At 41.1% G+C, this 21,488-nt stretch overlaps 1 protein-coding gene across 1 annotated transcript in view; it reads right to left on the minus strand.

Moving 5' to 3' along the window:
* The window catches only part of LOC307249905 (growth/differentiation factor 11-like), a gene marked incomplete at both ends in the record, with an annotated part of 41,065 nt that overhangs the window by 14,667 nt on the left and 4,910 nt on the right, over positions 1-21,488 (minus strand). Inside the window, one exon of the mRNA XM_080026802.1 lies at positions 12,257-12,630. Within this exon, the coding sequence (XP_079882928.1) occupies positions 12,257-12,630 (374 nt within the window). The remainder of the gene's footprint in view (positions 1-12,256; positions 12,631-21,488) is intronic.

Consider the following 21,488-nt stretch of genomic DNA (forward strand, 5'->3'; position numbering starts at 1 on the left):
CATCCAGTTGACTCATCCTGTAAAGAAGGGAGACACAAGGAATAAGATATAAGCACATTTAAGCTCAAAAAACTGTGTTTTGCCTTTCAAAGTAAAATTTCCATGATCAAGGTTTTTTGATTATTGTGTCTGAACAATTATAGACAAGTTTGAAAACATTTGACACATGTTTTAGTGCTTTGGTATGCTACATTTTGAGTCTATACAGTTAGCACGATGTCAGCCCTAAATTGCTGCATCATGCTTATTATCCAAATTTCTGGGATTGGGGTGATTTGTGCCAAAGGGCCTAGGTGAGTTATAAGTAAGTAAAATGTATTTATAAAAGCACATTTATGACAGTTTGCACTGTCCAAAGTGCTGTACATAGTGCATTCAGTAGGTAAACAATGAAGGTAAAATAACAATAACCAAAATAAAAAACGTAAAGCCCATACATCCACATAAACACAGATAGTAGTGAAGAGGTAAGATAGTTAATGGGGAGGAAACACCAGGGTGTACATATGGGTTTTGAGCCTTGATTTAAAGGCAGAAATGTCGAGGGAATCACATTTGTCAGGTGGCAGTTGGTTCCACAAGCACGGAGCAACTAGTGCAAAGTACATTTCTGAGAGTTGTGCCAGTGGCATGGCTGTATACGCTGGTCACCAAAAGAAAGTGATTGTCTACAGTAGCTCAGAAGAGAGTGACATCTCAATTCCACTTAACGACACCACTGATGAGAGTTCAGATGGCCAGAAAGATGATGATGGTGACTTTGTCATTGTGAGCTTTGCAGGTAAAACCATTAGATCTGCTAGTCCTTGTTTAAGAAAATTGTCCTTCAATCTTTGTCAACTATTTACTTTATTTACTTTAAATACACCTTAAATAAGTGATTGTCTAATGAATTTGTCTTGCATTACAGTTTATGAGATATATAGCAATGGCACAATTTACCCCATGGTATTCTCTCCAACCGCACAACTTACACCACACCGGGGGCAAGTTGTGCAACAAGACAACTTTTTTTCCGAAAGCTATATTTCTTCAACAGTTTATTCCAGATTCAAAGTTTTTATTGCCAGGGATGCACAACACCCTGAAATATATGTACATATTTGAGTTGGAGACTTTACTGTCAAGGCCTTACTTTAAAGTCACTTTGAGTGAAAAGTTGCAAAATTAGGCCACTCTCCCCTACAGTCATATGAAAAAGTTTGGGACCCCCTTCTAATTTTGGGCATTTTTGTTCATCATTAGCTGGGATTTCAAATAAGCAAATTCCTTTTCATATATGACATACCTTAGGGAAACAGAAGAAATTCAGCAGTGTCATTTTGTTTATTGGAATAATAGAAAATATGCAATAGGCATCATAACAAAATTTGACTGGTGCATAAATTTGGGCACCCCAAAACTAAAATGACATCAGTACTTAGTTGAGCCTCCTTTTGCAAAAATAACAGCCTCTAGACGCCTCTGGTAGCCTGTGATGAGTGTCTGGATCCAGGTTGTAGGTATTTTTAACATTCTTCCATACAAAAGCGATCCAGTTCAATTAAATGTGATGGCTGCCGAGCATGGAAAGCCTGCTTCAAATCATCCCATAGATTGTCAATGATATTCAAGTCATTGGACTGCAACAACGGCCATATCAGAACATTGTACTTTTCCCTCTGCAGGAATTTGAACTGTGTTAAGGGTCATTGTCTTGTTGGAATATCCAAACCCTGCGCAACTTCAACTTTGTGACTGATGCTTGAACATTATCCTGAATAATCTGTTGAAACTGGGTTGACTTTAACCAGGGCCCCAGTCCCTGAAGTGGCCACAGCATGATGGAACCTCCACCAAATTTGACAGTAGGTAGCAGGTGTTTTTCTTGGAATGCAGTTTTCTTCTTTCGCCATGCAAAACGCTTTTTATAATGACCAAATAACTTAATTTTTGTCTCATCAGTCCAAAGCTCTTTCTTCCAATATGAATCTGGCTTGTCTAAATGAGCTTTTGCAAACTCCATGGGACTGTACCTGTGGCGTGGGCGCAGAAAGGGCTTCCTTCTACGGGGTAAGTAGGCAAACTTTTTACTCTACTGAGAATTGCTCATCACCTAAACATCTTTCGATAGTCATTCCTACATTACATTGAAGCTCAAAGTGTTGGCTTGAAATGTGTACCCCTCACTTTTTCTATCTTATTGTAATAAAGAAGAAATTAATCATCAAAGACACCCTTACACATTGTGACAATCAACCCCATCAAGGGGTCGGTTGTCATACACTATGGGGTTGTTTGTCACAATGTTATCTTAATGGGAATAATCTTGAAAAGAAGGAAATAAAGTAGAACTAAATTTGAAAGTTTAATTGCATTGTCAAGTTGACAAATAGGCCTATATAACTTAATGTAGCCTTGGCAGCTTGTCTAGTTTGGGATGCACTGGGTTGTTTTGATTTTGTTGCCCTTTTTCCTTTGCATGCTAGCTGCCTTTTCCTGCTCTATTCTTTCCTTCTGTGGGGTGTCAGTGAGGATACAGCTTGACAATTTATTTCGTTATTGGGTTCCTTTTCTGGCTGTAGCCTTTGGATAACTTGTGACAACCAACCCCCCCAAAAATGTAACTACCAACCCCAACTTGAATTTTTTGCTAGCATCAAGGCCAACAACCATCTGACAACTAATTGGCTTGCTAACCACAATCTAAACTATAGTTTACCCTTCACACTTTTTATGGGTAACAAGTGTTTTGTTATAAACCCATTCTGTAAAAGCCTAGAAGAAAAATACTGAGGAGCTAAATATTTTCAATTTGACATGAAAAACACAAACAGTCCTCTCACCTCAAATTCAGCAGTCTAACTCCAAGGAAGACTATGTAGGTGACCTCTGATCCCAATTCTGGATATTTACTTACCAAAATTTCACAGACAGCGCCTTCTGGTTCCGAGATATAACGATTGTGACAACCAACCCGTGTGACAAATTACCCCGTTCTCCCCTACTGTGAAGCCGTAGCCTTAATGCTCCTTTTGTTGAACAGTAACTTAACCGCTGCGCGCTGAACTATGGATAGGTGTTTTTTAATGTAGAGAGAGCCGTGTCGCTGGCATACAGAAGCTACACACGTTTATTTTGCTAGAAAAACCGGCAGAGCACAAATCTTTCCCCAGACAAAGTGGCGGGTGCATGGTATCAATAACTTACTAATAGACTATAGACTAAATTGGCGAGTGTTATAGGCCTATTTAAGCCCTGCACGACACTCCGCTGATCACAGTGATGGTGCCGCGGAGACACCGTGCATGTTATGTTGTCTTCTAACTTTAGAACTCGCGTGTGGGTATTTTGACAGCAAATGTTATAGACTATGCATACGTGAAGTGGAGCCGTGACGTCAGCGTTACAAGGGAAAATGGTTTCCGTCGTGTTTTCCAAAAAATCCTCCCTGGGAGGTGATCTCAAAAACTTGCGGTTTCATGCCTGCGTTTGCTGTTTTCATGTACATGATATAGTGCAACCGTGGGAATATTTCCGCGTTTGCACCGTTTCGTGTTGTCGTGTAAAGTGCCCCTTAGTTTTTTTCTCAAATTGTGGCAGTGGGGTAAAGTGAGACAAATGCTGTGGGGTAAAGTGAGACAGTGTTTGTGCCCTCTTTTAATGAATCCATTATATTTGAGGTAGCAAGGTGACTAGTTTGATGTGGGCTGGAGGTTGGGGTTGAATGGTTATAGGGGTGTCAGCAAGGGCATGGTTTGGCACGTATGTATGTGGGGGACAGGAGAGTGACCTTTAACATCAATAGACTCTAAGTAATATGTCTTTATTCAATGAATGATCCCAATACAACAAATGCAGAAAAATATTAATCAAAGAATCAAAAGATGGAAAATGACAGCTGGGTCTAGTCCTGTGTTCTGGGTCCCAGGCTGTTCTAGCTGGTTCTGATTGTTCTTTGCTCTGACCCCCAGACATTAGCTGGCTCTAAGGGTCCGTGTTCTGACCCCCAGACTGTGTTTTAATCTAACTGGTTCTATCTGTCATTTGAATGTTAATTATTGAATATGAATTATACGGTGCATTTGATCAGAGTTACTTTCAAATGTTTTTCTTAATTGACCAAACCCCATGATTCTGTTACTAGTCCGACATTAGTTTTGGAATATTTGGTTTTCAATCTAGCTGTCAGGATTCTAACTGTTACAATTTGTGTTGTTATGGTAGTTTCAGAGTGGAAAAAGTAAGTGGATCAGTTTACCCCCTTGATCTCTCTGGTCTATCTCAGTTTACTCCACAGCTGGGGTAAAGAGACAAGACAACTTTTTTTAAAACAATCATATTTTCACTGCCCTTTGTCATGAATAAATTCTGCTAATGCCATTTTCTAGGAAACATCCTGAATTAATGGGAAGTGTGTACATTTGACTGATAAATCATTTTAGCTCCCTTATAGGGGAGCAAATGTAAAAAGTGCCTCATATTACCCCGTTCTCCCCTATATATATATAAATATATATTAGTGCTGTCAAACGATTAAAATATTAAATCGCGATTAATCGCATTAATGTCATAGTTAACTCGCGATTAATCGCACATTTTTATCTATTCTAGCCTAAATGTCCCTTGATTTCTTTTTGTCCCATTATTTTTTCTCATTGTAATGCTCTTTTCACACCCATTCTCTACACCCTTGTAATTCAGTGTATTTCTTCTAAAATATCATGAATTTCCAATTCAGTGCAAATAGACAACAATGTAGATCCCCCCCACCCCTAGAACAGCATACACAAACATAATGGGAACCTCCCTTTTTATTTAAAAACCAAACCATAAAACATCATAGGCTATAGCCTATATAAAACAAATTAGTATTAAGGTGGTTGCTGCCTAAATGTTTTGGGAGTCGTTCATCCTCGACTTATTTCAGACTGTTTGTGGAGTGTACACACCATACACTTGTGTGCTGGTGGTTGGTTGGTATGCCGCTACTGCAGCCGAGGCTTAAGTCACCCTTGATAGCGAAAATTTAAGTGAAGATGAATGACTGGCGACTGCCACTAACGTTCATGGAGGTTTTGGTGGGGGCGCAGGGTTATAAATAGGACTTTTGCAAATGAAAAGCTTTCTTTTCTGTTCCCCTATATATATATATATATATATATAGGGGAGAGTGGCCTAAGTTGTGCAACTTTTCACTCAAAGTGACTTTAAAGTAAGGCCTTGACAGTAAAGTCTCCAACTCAAATATGTACATATATTTCAGGGTGTTGTGCATCCCTGGCAATAAAAACTTTGGATCTGGAATAAACTGTTGAAGAAATATAGCTTTCGGAAAAAAAGTTGTCTTGATGCACAACTTGCCCCCGGTGTGGTGTAAATTGTGCGGTTGGAGAGAATACCATGGGGTGAATTGTGCCATTGATATATATCTCATAAACTGTAATGCAAGACAAATCCATTAGACAATCACTTACAGTATCTCACAAAAGTGAGTACACCCCTCACATTTCTTCACATTTTTCTTTATATCTTTCCATGGGACAACACTGAATAAATGACACTTTGATACAATGTAAAGTAGTCAGTGTACAGCTTGTATAACTTATATAAATTTACTGTCCCCTCAAAATAACTCGACACACAGACATTAATGTCTAAACTGCTGGCAACAAAAGTGAGTACACCCCTTAGAAAAAATTTACAAATTGGGCCCAAAGTGTAAATATTTTGTGTGGCCACCATTATTTTCCAGCACTGCCTTAACCCTCTTGGGCATGTAGTTCACTAGAGCTTCACAGGTTGCAACTGGAACCCTCTTCCACCCATTTATGACAGCATCACAGAGCTGGTGGATATTAAAGACCTTGCGCTCCTCCAGCTTCCGTTTGAGGATGCCCCAAAGATGCTCAATAGGGTTTAGGTCTGGAGACAGGCTTGGCCAGGCCATAACCTTTACCCTCAGCTTTTTTAGCAAGCCACTGGTCGTCTTGGAGGTGTGTTTGGGGTCGTTATCATGTTGCAATACCACCCTGCGGCCCAGTTTACGAAGGTTGAGTGCACGTGGTCAGCGTCGTACACAGAGGTTGGCTTTGGAAAATAGACGTATGAGTGCTGCTAGCATTGCTGAAGGGCTTGAAGGGGTGGGGGGTCAACCTGTCAGTGCTCAGACCATACGCCGCACTCTGCATCATACTGGTCTGCATGGCTGTCATCCCAGAAGGAAGCCTATTCTAAAGATGATGCACAAGAAACCCCACAAAAAGTTTGCTGAAGACAAACAGACTACGGACATGGATTACTGCAACCATGTCCTGTGGTCTGATGAGACCAAAATACATTTATTTGGTTCAGATGGTGTTAAGAGTGTGGAGCGGCAACCAGGTGAGGAGTACAAAGACAAGTGTGTCTTGCCTAGAGTCAAGCATGGTGGTTGGAGTGTCATGGTCTGGGGCTGCATGAGTGCTGCCAGCACTGGGGATCTACAGTTCATTGAATTCTAACATGTACTGTGACATACTGAAGCAGAGCATGATCCCCTCCCTTCATAAACTGGGCCGCAGGGCAGTACTGCAACATGATAACGACCCCAAACACCCCTCCGAACGACCACTGGCTTGCTAAAGAAGCTGAGGGTAAAGGTTATGGACTGGCCAAGCATGTCTCCAGTCTTAAACCCTATTGAGCATCTTTGGGGCATCCTCAAACGGGAGATGGAGGAGCGCAAGGACTCTAATATCCACCAGCTCCTTGATGTCGTCATGAATGGGTAGAAGAGGGTTCCAGTTGCAACCTGTGAAGCTCTAGTGAACTACATGCCCAAGAGGGTTAAGGCAGTGCTAGAAAATAATGATGGCAAAACAAAATATTGACACTTTGGGCCCAATTTGGACATTTGTTCTTAGGGGTGTACTCACTTTTGTTGCCAACAGTTTAGACATTAATGGCTGTGTGTCGAGTTATTTTGAGGGGACAGTAAATTTACACTGTTATACAAGCTGTACACTGACTACTTGACATTGTATCAAAGTGTCATTTATTCAGTGTTGTCGCATGGAAAGATATAATGAAATATTTGAAGAAATGTTAGGGGTGTACTCACTTTTGTGAGATACTGTATATAAGGTGTATTTAAAGTAAATAGTTGACAAAGATTGAAGGACAATTTTCTTAAACAAGGACTAGCAGATCTAATGGTTTTACCTGCAAAGCTCACAATGACAAAGTCACCATCATCATCTTTCTGGCCATCTGAACTCTCATCAGTGTTGTCGTTAAGTGGAATTGAGATGTCACTCTCTTCTGAGCTACTGTAGACAATCACTTTCTTTTGGTGACCAGCGTATACAGCCATGCCACTGGCACAACTCTCAGAAATGTACTTTGCACTAGTTGCTCCGTGCTTGTGGAACCAACTGCCACCTGAAAAATGTGATTCCCCTACATTTCTGCCTTTAAATCAAGGCTCAAAACCCATATGTACACCCTGGTGTTTCCTCCCCATTAACTATCTTACCTCTGCACTGCTATCTGTGTTTATGTGGATGTATGGGCTTTACGTTTTTTATTTTGGTTATTGTTATTTTACCTTCATTGTTTACCTACTGAATGCACTATGTACAGCACTTTGGACAGTGCAAACTGTCATAAATGTGCTTTTATAAATACATTTTACTTACTTACTTACTTATAACTCACCCAGGCCCTTTGGCACAAATCACCCCAATCCCAGAAATTTGGATAATAAGCATGATGCAGCAATTTAGGGCTGACATCGTGCTAACTGTATAGACTCAAAATGTAGCATACCAAAGCACTAAAACATGTGTCAAATGTTTTCAAACTTATCTATAATTGTTCAGACACAATAATCAAAAAACCTTGATCATGGAAATTTTACTTTGGAAGGCAAAACACAGTTTTTTGAGCTTAAATGCGCTTTAATCTTATTCCTTGTGTCTCCCTTCTTTACAGGATGAGTCAAATGATGGCTCTTCTTAAATATGTGGTCACATTTCCAATTTCTTCCACTGTTTTCTAGAAACAAGGGGTGGCACAACTTCCAAAATGCACAACTTAGGCCACTCTCCCCTATATGTATATATATATATATATATATATATATATATATATATATATATATACATATAAAATTTAGCCGACCCTAGCTTGCTTCTTCAGATTGCGTTCGTCTGATTTGTGTCTCTGCCATGGTCTCTGCAGTAAGACTACGGTAGCCGTGTGAGCCAGTCAGATTTCGGCTGATAGGGCTTAGGGGCAAGATCGCCTTTCGCCCCTCCAGCTGGCTCCAGCCCATGTGTATGGGACTTGAAAAACTGAAATGCGCATGCTCAGAGTATTTCTCTGTTTAAGTGGACGGAGATTATTTTACCACAACGGCCGATGCCCCTCCGGCACTGGAAAGGACATATATGGTTCGTTCCACTAATACTGTGACAGTAGTGCCGCGAAAAGTCCAGTAGCTCGAAGAAGAGAAGGACGGAGAAGGATAACTTTGCTAACACAAAGATGTCAGAGGCACACAAACGAAAACGAGTCGACAACATGAATGAAGTAGATCATTTTTGGAGCTCAGGTTTGAGACCAAATGTTCCCTTCAAGGGAAAGGCTGCGTGAATGAGACTGTAGCGGCACATTGAATTTTCTCCTGTCTATTTTTTACTTAAACGTTAGTAAAGATGAATGGAGCAATCCTTTCCTTCTTTGGCTAAAATGTGAAAGTGCACAATGATGTGAACAACTCATTTTGTGTTTATAAAATCGCCAGAATGCGAGAAACAGTGTCTTTGAAGCTCACATTTTTCCTGGGGGGGAACCCCAGACCCCCCTTTTTGTTGTGAGCCCCACCTGTTTTTTACACCTAGAAACGCCACTGTGTATGCTGTACAGATTGCAAAGCCCCATGAGACAAAAAGCTATGTGTGATTCGACATGTGTTGTTACTTTTCCCTTAACATGGGAAGGAATAATTCCTGGGAAGTTACACCAGTAACTCAACTTTAGTTCGGGAACAATATAAACTGATAACACCATAAACTGTTACAGCAGCAGCCCAAACGGCCATATTCACTGGGGTCATTTTGATGTCACAGTAGTAGTAAAGAACATGTGTACATAATAAAATAAGTAATGGGTGAATTCCATTTAGCTGCTTCAGTTTCAGGGTCCTGGCATTGTGCATGCTGCTTCGCTGTCACACTGTCATGACTTACTGGAACAGAGCCATCGTTAATGTTATTAGTAACATCTGTGCTTTTCAAACTACAACACTTCAAACTGTCTGCTGTGAAAAGGGTTATTAAACATCAACTGGTTACACAGGTGCAGTAGTTTTCAGTCCTGATGGTTTCTCTATCACACCAGGTAGTTAAGTGCATTCAGCTGACACACCAGATGGCACACTAGTCCTGAGACCAGAGGGAAAGAAACCAAAACCAATAATCTCAAGCTGTTGATTTCATGTTATTTGAAAACTCTGTTGTCACACACACACAGTGCGTTTCCATGGCACAACTAGATTAGATTATCACATATATCGAACTAGACACTCGAACGGACCGTGTCACTTGTCTGAGTTTACATGGCCTTTCAGATATCGGATAAATGTCCAATGCATGGCTGTCTCCACTATGCTAGGTGGCGCTGTAGCCCTTTCAACCATGCTTTCAACAAGTGTTGAAAGAGCCACGTCCGGTTCTCTTCCGTCAATAACCCATGGTGTAGCCATGGGTGTAGCCTATCACGCGCAGGCACACAAGCACAGAATGAGAAGTCCGATAAGCGATGTCCGATCCCTGTTTACATGCAGAGAGAATGCCGACAACGAACGACTTATCTAGGTGTTCTTATCCGACATCTCTTGTCCGTTATTGTGCCGATTTGTGTGCGAAGTAGATCGGATAAAGGTGTTTACATGCAGTTTAAAAGTCCTGTTGAAGTCTTATTCGTTTAGTTACCCGATTATGAGTCTGCATGTAAACGCACTGACTGATACATCTTACAAACTGACTAATTACAGTAAAAGCCATCTAGCAAGCTCAACAGCTGAATTTGTCACCACGACAGCCGATTGGACCTTTTTCACAGCAGACATTTTGGTCTGACACAACAGGAAAAGCACAGGTGTAATTGATTACATTAAAACCGGCAAGATTCCATTGAGGTGGACTGAGCAATAATTAACAAAAATGTGTTTCACCTGTTGTGACATGTAAAAAATGTATGCTGTTAAAAAGGTTAATCTGGTTCGAGCATCTTTTTAATAGTAAAAGCTACCCACTGATTGAGATTGAGCTAAGCATTACTAGCAGTTGCTAATGAGCACAGGTTTATATATATATATATATATATATATATATATATATATATATATATATATATATATAAAGCTGTGGGCATATAAACCAAAAATCACGACTTAATTTGTAATTTTTAAAGCAGGAACAGAACGTGCCATTTAAGCCCTGAATCGAAGAGCATCGATAGAAGCCGGCCTCTTCTGACGTGGATGGCTGACTCTGTATGCTTGGTTTGATCCCTGACCCAGGGGGTCATCTGCGGGCTACCATAACCTTGACCTATGGGCAAAGCAAGCCGATCAAATATTTTACTTCATCATGTTTGTTTTACAAAGCCTTCCTCTCCCCACAGTGATTCCAGCTGGGCTCGAGCAGTTTTTTGTGACGCATTCAAAAGAGGAAATAAGCTGAAAGGCCAATGGGTTGAGACCATGTCAGCTTGGCCTTTTGGGCTTTTGTTGTGAAGAAAAAGACCCAGAGGAACAGGGAGAAGCAGAGTTTCTTTGCTTGTTGTGTTTTGTTTTATTTTGGTATGCTTGCCTTTTTTATTTTGTTCAAGAATAATATTGCATACTGCTGTGTGCTCAGAGGGCAGCGATGTATTGGCCAAGACACCAGAACTGACCTCTGATATGTGTTGTGAAGATTTGACCCAAATAACCATTTGGTGAATATTGTGCATTTGGTGTTGCTTAACTGGGATGAGTGGCCTACAAAATTCAACATAGATGTTGTTGTATGTAACTGTCGATCGCAGTAACTAGAGAGATGGTTCATGGATGGTTTGGTTTTAAGACTGAAGTTTGAACTCATCCATGCAAACCCATACATTACAATAAACATACAAATCCAGTCCTCAGAGTTTGAGGCCCAGGAGCGTCCTTTCAACATGGGGCTAAAAGGTCCACAGCGGAACAGGGTAACATAGGGTTAGGATACATTCAATTTACAAAGAGAACAATCTTTTCTACTTTATCTTCTATATGTTTAGGAATAATTTGAGTTTGTGCCATCACATGGAAAAAAAAGCCCTGCCAGCCACAACAATGGAAGGAGTTGGTGTGCACTAAGGAAGACGATTCAATTTAAGTTTGCTGGTGATATGGATATATTTAAAGCACTTTAAATGTCAAATAATACTTCCTTTCCCGTGATACCTAATAGCCTGCAAAAACAGTTTGACTTTTGAAGACAAATAAACCCACTAGTGTGTGAAGTGGTAGGCCTGAGGTTTTCGAGATCAGCCTTCACCAGATCACTTGCCTACTGCTGTTTCATGCTGTAGGCTTTAAATCAGCCCCTTTCAGTGTGGATTTACAACCAGTCTCTTTAACTAACAACAGCAAACACATGTTTGTGTTTAAGGTTCTCTTCACAGTGAGACTTTGTGATTCAGGCCGTTTGAATGAAACAGCTTTACAAAAACATTGAGCCAGCTGCGGGTGCGTTTGAAACTTTTTGTGCTTTTATCAGAACATGCCATTTGATGTCAGTATGTTGCAAACTATATTATCTATGAATGTCCACATCTCATATTAATATTTTGCTATTTTTTTAATCTATAATGCAGGTTAATGCTGTTTCATGTAACTATCCATTTTGTGGGGCTCCTAACTCACCAACTCAATTCTTTTTGTTGCATGATTTGCATCCTATCATAAGGCAGCAACTCCGAGCAGTTAAATGTAAATATTTTACTCTATCTATATTTAAGTTTTATAAAGTTGACCGAGATTAACATAGATGATGTAGAGAGAGACATCAATGCCATCCTTCTTTCCCCAGTGAATATTTGCTAACCTCAATTTAGACACAGACCCATTATCAATATATCATTTCTCTTGGAATCAATTCTTTTTAGTTTTGGCTACTTGGATTCGACTATGAGTTGTCATCTGAACTATCCCCACCACTCTCCCCCCGCCCACCTCCCCCAGGGAGAGGTCTGAGATCCTTACCAGCCCCTCCTGCCCGGGATGCAGCGAGGTAACTGCCAGGTCATTGCCGCTCTCGTCAAAGGCGTTGATGTCGATTCCCCAGTTGGTGTGGGGCTGTTTGAACCAGTTCTGCAACACGTGCTTAAAGTCAATACTTTGCCAGTGGCCGACCCTAGAATTGAGCTCTATCTTCAGGGAGCGGATGCGGATGTGGCGGCTGCCCTGCTCCGTGACGGGCTTGAGCCGGAGGATCTGCAGGTAGACGGTGGAGGTCTGCTGCAGCGGCCGCAGGTACACCCACAGCTGGGCCTTCAGCACCTTGGTGAACATCAGTTTGGGGCTGAACTTGAAGAAGCAGCAACTTGGCTTCCCGTTCACCTGCACCAAGGGCTCGGCTGTGGGAGAGAGGACAGTTACATGTATATGCCTTGTCAGCATCATTCAAATGGCATTGCATTTGCATCAAACCCAAGACATTTAAAAAAAAAGTGACCCTGGTGACCTATGTGTTAATGCACTACACATCCGACCAGGCACATTCGATGTATGCCATTCCTCAACTCTCTCTACCCATTATCTGCTTTAATCTTTCTACTTTCAGACCTCTATACCATAACATGCTTCAAAGTGTGTATAATAATAATGAATATTTCTATGGCTTTGTTGATAATATGTTTCATTTCTGTCAGTGAAATGAGGGATTCTGTTGTGCTCTTCTCTGCCTGTTCCTGCATCATTGGCTCCAAACACATCACTTCCTGTTCATCAGAAGGGTTTTTAATAGCAAAGGACTTGGAACAGCAAATGCAGATACACTTCTCTGGTTTTTTAGTTTGTTACATTAGGGAAAAGTACAATGTTTGCTAAACTAAAACTGTTCATCAATGACACAATCTGAGTCTGTTTAAATCATCCGTTACTGATGGAGAAACACTTTGGCATTAAGTAGAAACTTAAAAAAGAGATGAGAGTTCCAGTTTTTTTTTTCTTAAGAAAGATGTGCATGTGTTTGGCATTAAACTCCATGTAACTGCAGAAAATTGTCCAATCCTGACCCAGAGCCAAAAATGAGTAATTCTCTCACAACATCATAATATGGTAAACCAGCAGAACCTTAAACTGTCTCTTAGCTGTTTGTTTTTTTGTAATTTTACTGATTGCTTTTCTCTGTCCAACTGCTTGTTTTAGCCACATCTGCATGAAGGCTGTCGGTTATCACATCATGTGCACATGGTGCATGCTGTTGTTTGGTCCATTCAGTATGGTTACATTTTGTGATTTCATCAAGGTTGGACAAACAGATACATTTGCATATTAAAACAAGGATCAGTAATGGTGGCCAGTGGCCAGATGGTAACCTTAGATTCCCCTGGGCCAGTCATAATGAAATGGTCTACCCCTACATTAAAGCAGCAAAATTAAACATCTCAAGTTTTTTTTGTGGCTCCCCCTTGTTAGAAAACATGTTTGGGCTGTGGATTAAGGGTTATGTCAAAGAACACAAGGCGTTCCCTAAAATAGGCAGATTTATTCCTGTCATGATCCTGGGCTCTGGTGTTTCTGTGATTTGCACCACATGTCAGATCTGCACATGGTTCATTTACATAGACCTCCATCTGATATAATGACATCCATTGCATTCATACATTCATTTCCATGTAAAGCGTTTTTTATTAAGGAAAATTTATTCCGCATCTATCTAGCATAATAATGTGCCAACTGAGTACAATAGAATATCTAATCTGCCTGATTAGATATTTGACACATTACAACTCCAGATTTGAGCAGATGAACCGCCGTTTTCTGTCATGCCTCTAGCAGAGGACTGTTGTTTAAAAAAAAAGGGAAGAAGGAAATAGAAAAGAAAAAAAATGTATGGACCTGTCAATCACAGCTAAAGCTGAGGTTGCTCAGGCAACCTGAAAATGCTTCCTGGGTCAAAAGGTTATTTTGCACCTCAGCCTAGTTAAGAAATGGGATCAGGGGTCAAAACCGTCAGCCTCTTTACATCTCAGTGGTGCTGGGGAGGGGCTGCCCTAATAGCCAGATTGAGTTTGAAGGTCAAGGTCGACCCTATGGCAATGGTAATATGTCTTTCTTCACCACACACTTTAAAAAAACAAAAAACAAATAATCATTTAAAATCTCAGAAACACAACAGTGCCAAATCAGCTTGTTTTTGTTTTGATTAGGGTGGAGATTCTCCAGCCAATAGTGAAATGTTTATCAAACCCCAATTGGCCAGGAGAGAACACTGCAGCGGGCTGCTTTTCTTTGTTTGGTTTTGTGTTGTTTTTTCTACACCAAACACGTGTTGTAATTGAATTATGGGCATGCATTGAGGATATGAATTCGCTGAAGTACAGATGGACTATCCATTAGAAGAGTCCAGGGTGAAAATTGAATAAGGGCCAAGCTGGGGACAGACGTGGTCCTTCAGCCTGTATTTCCAGGGAGTCATTAGTGAGTGTAAATTATACAGTGTCTCACGCTGGACAAACAATATGTCAATGTTCCTCTGGTGGGTTGCTGGGGTCACGGCAATTAACGTGGGTGGTGTTGTGTTTGCTCATCAGCACAAAACTGGGAATGGATGATTCTGCACTTTGCTTGTGGTTTACTTGTGATTACTACTTTTTGTTGTTTTAATCTCTGCAGACTGACACACACCAGCTCTTCCTTTGCAAACTGTTTTTTTTTAATTGCTTTTTTGAGCGAGAAAGAGAAAACAAACCACCATACACTGCAGAGCTGAAAAATTATTCAGTTTCTCGAGCAGAGGCCTTCCTCCCAAGAAGAAGTAATCTGAGAAGCAGAGCCTGTGGATCGTGATCCATTCAGGACCCCTGTTATTAAACACACATGCACAACATATGAGCTGCGTCATGTTAAACAATGACTGCATTGATAGGTGAAATCAATTTGTGCGTTTATAGATCCTGTAAGTGCACAAGTGAGGGGCAAACCGTGTCGGATGAATGCCTGCAGCTTAATTACAGCCCACATCTTGGCAGAGCGTTCCACGTGTGCTCAACGAGCAAAGCTACCTTGTAAAGATCAGAAAAGCAATGGGACATTTGATCCTTCTACCTGAACTAACTATGCCCCCTTGCCATAACCCATTATTATAGCCAGAGCTCACAATTTTACTGCGGAGGCAAGGCTAGTTTTATAGCTTAATTTCCTGAACAATTTGCTCAGTTATAGTTCAGTGTTTAACACTCTGATATCAATCCTGCAGTCAGGAAATTAATTCTACATTTTGCATTCAGCACCACCTACTGGAGCAATAACAGCCCTCTCCTCGGCCAAACTCAAGACCAAGATAGAAACCAGTTCCTATCAGCACCTTTCTTATTTCCAAGTAAAACCCATGAAACTAAGTGTGGACAGAGGCTGTGTTTTTCCAAAGGAAAAAGGCTTGTTTGCTTTTCTACCTCATGTTTCCAGCCTACTTCATTATTACAGCAGCTTATTTCCCTGTGGTACACTTGCAGCATATGCGGCACATGAATTTTACTGCCAGCTCGCAGCAGGCCTGCAGGTGAGCCTATCAAACATCTTGTGGACTCCCTGGGTACCTGTGTCCCAGAGTTAGCCCAGGGCCTACTATACGTGTACGTTAGGGGAGACATATAGAATATAAGGGCTCATTCGCCATGCCATCTGTCCTTTTTAATACCGCCGTAGCCTGTTTAAGTCAAATGCTTTTAATAACCAAATCCAGTACATGTTCCTGCGGGGTACAGGAGCAAGAGACAGTTAAACTGCAGAAAACAGATGGAGAGGGGATGTTAAGGTGCAGTTACACAATGGATAGTTAACATGTGCGGGTGCTTAAATGTCGGCAGTAGTTTCTTAATTAGGCAAATGGATATTCACTTATCTTTGATTTCCACAAGACAAAAGTAGTGGAGGAGGGTTCCCCAGGGTTTCTACTCTTTTTGACGATAACTGATTTCTGTGCTGGAGATTCTATACCCATGTCGTCAACTTCAGCAATAAAGAGTAAACCCACTTAACTTAGTGCAATTATATAATGATCATAACAGGGTAAAATACATCACTGAGCTTACTAAATTAGTTTAGGAGTTTAAAAAGACTAAAATTCTTTAATATCCTTTCATTAAACTGATTTAACAGTCATTGTCAAATATCACGCAGCAAAGTTAAAAAAGTGAATAAACCTACAGTACATGACGTCAGATAGACTCAACCATTTATCACAGTGTGTTTCTGAATTAAAAAATTGCCTTCAGAAAAACTAAAATGGTGGGGGCGCCTTTAGCTCAGTTGGTAAGGCGTCCCCCTCCCGGGCCGGGCCCAGCAGCAGACCCGGGTTCGATTCCCACCTTCGGTCGTTCTCTGCATGTCACTCCCTTCTCTGCCCCATTTCACCTCTGTCTCTCTGCGCTGTCAATAAAGCATAAAAATGCCAAACAAAAAAAAAAAAAAACTCAAATGGAGTATGTCTTGATCCAAAGTCATGACATGCAGTTGTGTGCATTTTGTGTGTTCGCTTGTTGTAAAGTGGGCCAATCAGGTGAAAAATCTGCAGCTAAAAGGTGATGGGGAAATAAATGGTCACTTATTGTTAATGTCTAAATGGATATTGCATAATGCTATGAACCCAGATAGGAGTTGCATTTGCATATATATCTATATTTTCTTTACTTAATGGGAAATGCAAATGTGCCATTTTGTGGTGAGTGTGTGTTTGGGAGCCTTCACGTTGAATAAATGTGACTCTAGGGTATCCCCACGCACCTCGGCATATTAATCATCGTGACACGTTCACGACCCCTCTAATAAGACAGGGGCCACAGTGCACCCCCCCAAACATCCCATCCCACCCCAGCCCCACTCCCTCTTTGTCCCTCGGCCAGTCCCAAGGGACGGGAAAAGGGTGGTGGGGGAGGCTGGGCTCGAGCTGGGGATGGAGGAGGAGGGTGTGTGTGTGTGTGTGCGTGTGTGAGTGTGTGTGAAGTTAGACCCCCTCATTCAGAAGCCCTCCCCTGGGACAACGGCAGGCACAAGACTCCTATTAGGACCGAGCACAGTAGCCCCCCAGGAGCAACAAAAGACACCTCCTAATGCTCCCTGTTCTAGCTCAGTGAACACATGGAAACATACAACCGCACATAAACACACGACATACACAAGCTCTAAACTGACCGTCCACGGCAAACACACCCAAAGTTCATTGTTTTTTTGTTATTGGTTTGGGTTTTTTATGTTTGTGTTATATGGGGAAGGACTGCGACACATCTCAAGCAGGACAGGGACAGAGGATGAAAAGAACGAGCGTGCAGTGAACTGCAATAAGGTGGACAGCTGGACAGCAGGAAGCATGCTGGGGTCTCACCGCTTGTGTTTGTGTGCATCCATACATGCAAGACGTTAACGTCACGGGACAATGTTCTGCCCGTTCTTTAAAAACAGATATCCAAAACTTGTTACATATTGTGTTAAGCAGGTGTCTAAACAAGATAATAAATGATTACTAACACATCTGAACTCACTGCTGTCATTAGATATTTATTTTTATTTTTTTATTTAAAAAAGGGGAACAACACTGCAAGATGAAAACAAATTGAGGACTAGAGTTATTATATTTCAAGACTGTCTTGCCCACAGCAAAGCAAACTCTTTTTTTAAACCAATCCATGTCAATCTACGCATGTAAAGAACAGAGGAAGTCAGTGTACTCTTTAAATTCGAATGACAAAACTAAAATACCCAGACACAACCAAGCTTTAATCTTTAATAAGCTTTGTTAATTCATTTTGTTATCATTAAGCTCTGAAGTGGGGAATTTTTCTTCAATGTTGCTATATCTTTAATATATGACTATATATTTCATATTTTGGGGGGGCTTTCATGACACGTTATATTACTCCATAATTTTTATCTTCTTCACCCACTGAAAGTGTCAGCAAAGTTTCCCACAAAACTCCAGTGTGTATGGCATTCAATTTGGCAGTGACCCTCTTGTGGGATTTCAGAAATGGCTACAGCCCTGAGGCAAGGTCTTCAGGGGGGACGTAGCACAGAGGAGATTGATGGACAGCGGAAGGAAGAGAATAAACACTTGCGAGACAATTGATGGATTATATATACGGTTACAATTTCAGCCATTATCATTTAGATGACAGAAAGTTCAAACTCATACAGATGTCACATGGATCATCTCTTGCTTTTCAAGCTGACCATATGACACCTACTATGGTGATAACAAGGTGTTTTATATTTAATTAACTGCTTTTATTTTTGTACAATGCAAACAAAACGACAAAGCTCAGTTACAAAATAAACCAAAGCAAAGTTCGGTTAAATTCAATCCATGTGCCAGATCCTTCACCCTGACACGGAGAGATCATTTGCTGTTAACAAGAACCAGCCCCCCAACTCTGCACAGACCCTAGAATAGATCATTTAGTTTACCCTATTACAGTGTTGAGCTTGCTGTGGCGATGACATTCTTTGCAACTATATCTTAATCTATATGATGGTCTTTGTCAAATGACACCAGCTACCCCAGTTGTGTTTGCTCGAAATGCATAACCAACCAGGACGTACCACTACTGACAACTGAGGAAATCATTTCTCTATTATGTTCTACATGACTTTTGGTACTTCACACCAAAAAGTCATGAAAACACCTATTCTAATTATGCAGACAACACCAATGCTAATCAGGTGATGATGTTCCACTCAGCAATCAGTGCATTCAACAAAGCAGTGATTGGTTTGATACAGATACAGATTCAACTTTGATTATTCTCTGTATCTAAATCATATGATACATCACACAAACCTCTAGAAGCAGTTTAACAACCATTACCAGAATCTAAACGTAACCCTAAGCTACAACACATTTTATTGGCATTATATCTGCCAATAAAATGCTGCCTTGAAGTCTTTCTGTTTGAGCACAAAATCAAATTCCTCAAAGCCACCTAAATCAGTCTCAATCTCATCCAAGAGTGTTTCTCTAAAGACAATGTTAATGTGACCAGATTGTGCCAGCCTCCCCCTCTAGGAAGCATTTGCATCTGCTCTACCGTTTCCTCTTTATGAGCTTCTGTTTATCCATCTGTGCCGTACATTATATAAATCAAACTTGTCTCCTGTCCCTAAAGAAATCACCTGGACTAGGCATTTTCCTAACTTCCGTAATGAACTTCCTAAGGACTTTGTGGGTGTAGTGGGGCAGATATACAACAACAAGTGATACATACAGCGAGAAGCTGCTATATACCTTGTAGCAGAAAAGAGGCTAATTAAATTTTCATGTAGATAATCATGAGGTAATCCACCGTTAATTGTGCCTCTCTCCGACACAGTGGCTCCCTCCTGGGATCCAGCATTATGTCCATGCAGCATTTCCTTTGCTTAAACGCCTCTTAGATTTAATGGACTCTTCCATAAACTGATCCTCAGCAGGTCCTAGCACACAAGCACACAAAGCCTGAACGCATCCATCAACAATAATCCCCTCAATGATCTCCATTTTATCTTTTGGCCCCCACCTCCTCCTCCTCCTCCTCCTCCTCCTCCTCCTACTCACTCATGTCCCTACACAGGGCTTAATTACTGGTGTGAAGTAATTATTTCCTTTATTAGTGAAACGTAACATCTGTTTCAGGTCTTTTTAATTGTACCTATAAAACCCTTCCATGATTTCTGTCCCTTTAGGATAGGACTGGGCTGCTTGTTGCTCCCTGCGGAGTCACTCGCTTCTTCCCTCCAATCCCCTTTCATACCCGCAGCATGAGCCACAGTGCACCTAACCCCATCCTCGCTCTATGAAACCCGAGGAGCTCAACAAACAGAGGTTGGCTTTCCATATCTTAATTTTTTTTTAAAGGAGACATAGAATGCACAGCCATGCATCCCAACTGACATTAATGCAGTCTTGCATCAAGCCTCCTGAACTTCTCTTCTAAGGAAGCATTTAAATTCCAAAGCAACATATTCCCAAATGCTGCAAAGACCGGCTGTGGGGACTGTTACACAGGAGCGTGGGAATAGGGGAAGGAGTGAGATTCCTGAGGTCCTGGGGAAATTTTGTCCCTGTATTAATAGACTTTGGTCCCTTTGAAATTTTATTAGCCATAAAGTTGACAGTATGTTGTGCAATTTCTACAGTCCTACAGACCTTTCTTTCTTACTTTTTATTTATTTATTTTTAAACAAAACCGGTCATGCCCCCTCGGCGTCCAAACAATTCAACTCCAAAGTTTATTTTTCCCTCAACTGATGCCAGCAACTACACAGAGAGAACAGGTGTCATCGTCAAACTGAGACCTCCATGGAATAAATAAATCTATAAAAACCTCACATAGTCATCAACTTCCAGCAAACACTGGCCAGTGAGTTGAAGACACAGTCCGTCTTCTGCTGCTCTGTCCTTTTAGCGCTCTCCCTCTTCATTTTTATGGTTCCTGCACCTTCAGGAAATGACCCTTTTATAGGGTCAACACTATAAAAGACTTGTTTTTTGTGTGGGAGTGGTTAGTAGATGAGTGTGTGTGTGTGTGTGTGTGTGTGTGTGTGTGTGTGTGTGTGTGTGTGTGTGTGTGTGTGTGTGTGTGTGTGTGTGTGTGTGAGCGTGTGTATGTGTGTGTGTGTGTGTGTGTGTGTGTGTGTGTGTGTGTGTGTGTGTGGGTGTGTGTGTGTGTGTGTGTGTGTGTGTGTGGGGTGGGGGATAAGTGTTCAAGTTACTACCGGTTCGTCTTTGCTGCCAAAGAAAGAGACCCGATGAGGTTAATAGTCTCCTCTTCCAATATATCACATAGCTGTGAACTCTGTGACCCTTTTTGTCAATAGGAGAACTTTTCTCTGGAGTGTGTGTGTGACTGTGTGTGTGTGTGTGAGTGTGTGTGAGTGTGCGAGCATCCTTATGTGTCTACACAAGTGTGCACACGTGGAAATGTATATATATCTGGATACATGTGTGTGGATGTTCATTTTTATACACTTGAGTTGTATAAGCCTGTGCTTGTACTGAAAGTGCCTCATCTTAACAGGATTACGTAATGATACCAGTATGGCGCTTCTTATGTTGTGCCTACACACGATCGTGATGGACGGGACCAAATGTGTGTATAAAAGAGTTCAACAAAGTGAGAGGCTTCAAGAAGATCTGTGTTGTCATTAGAAATGTTTCAATTGTGATCTTCCTTCTGTATAAACCTCAGTTCTCACTCCTTTAAGAAGGAGAAGTTCATTTTTTTCAGTTAGCCGTTGA

The sequence above is a fragment of the Ammodytes marinus genome (genome assembly GCF_949987685.1).
Source record: "Ammodytes marinus genome assembly, chromosome: 4".
Classification (NCBI taxonomy): Eukaryota; Metazoa; Chordata; class Actinopteri; order Uranoscopiformes; family Ammodytidae; genus Ammodytes; species Ammodytes marinus.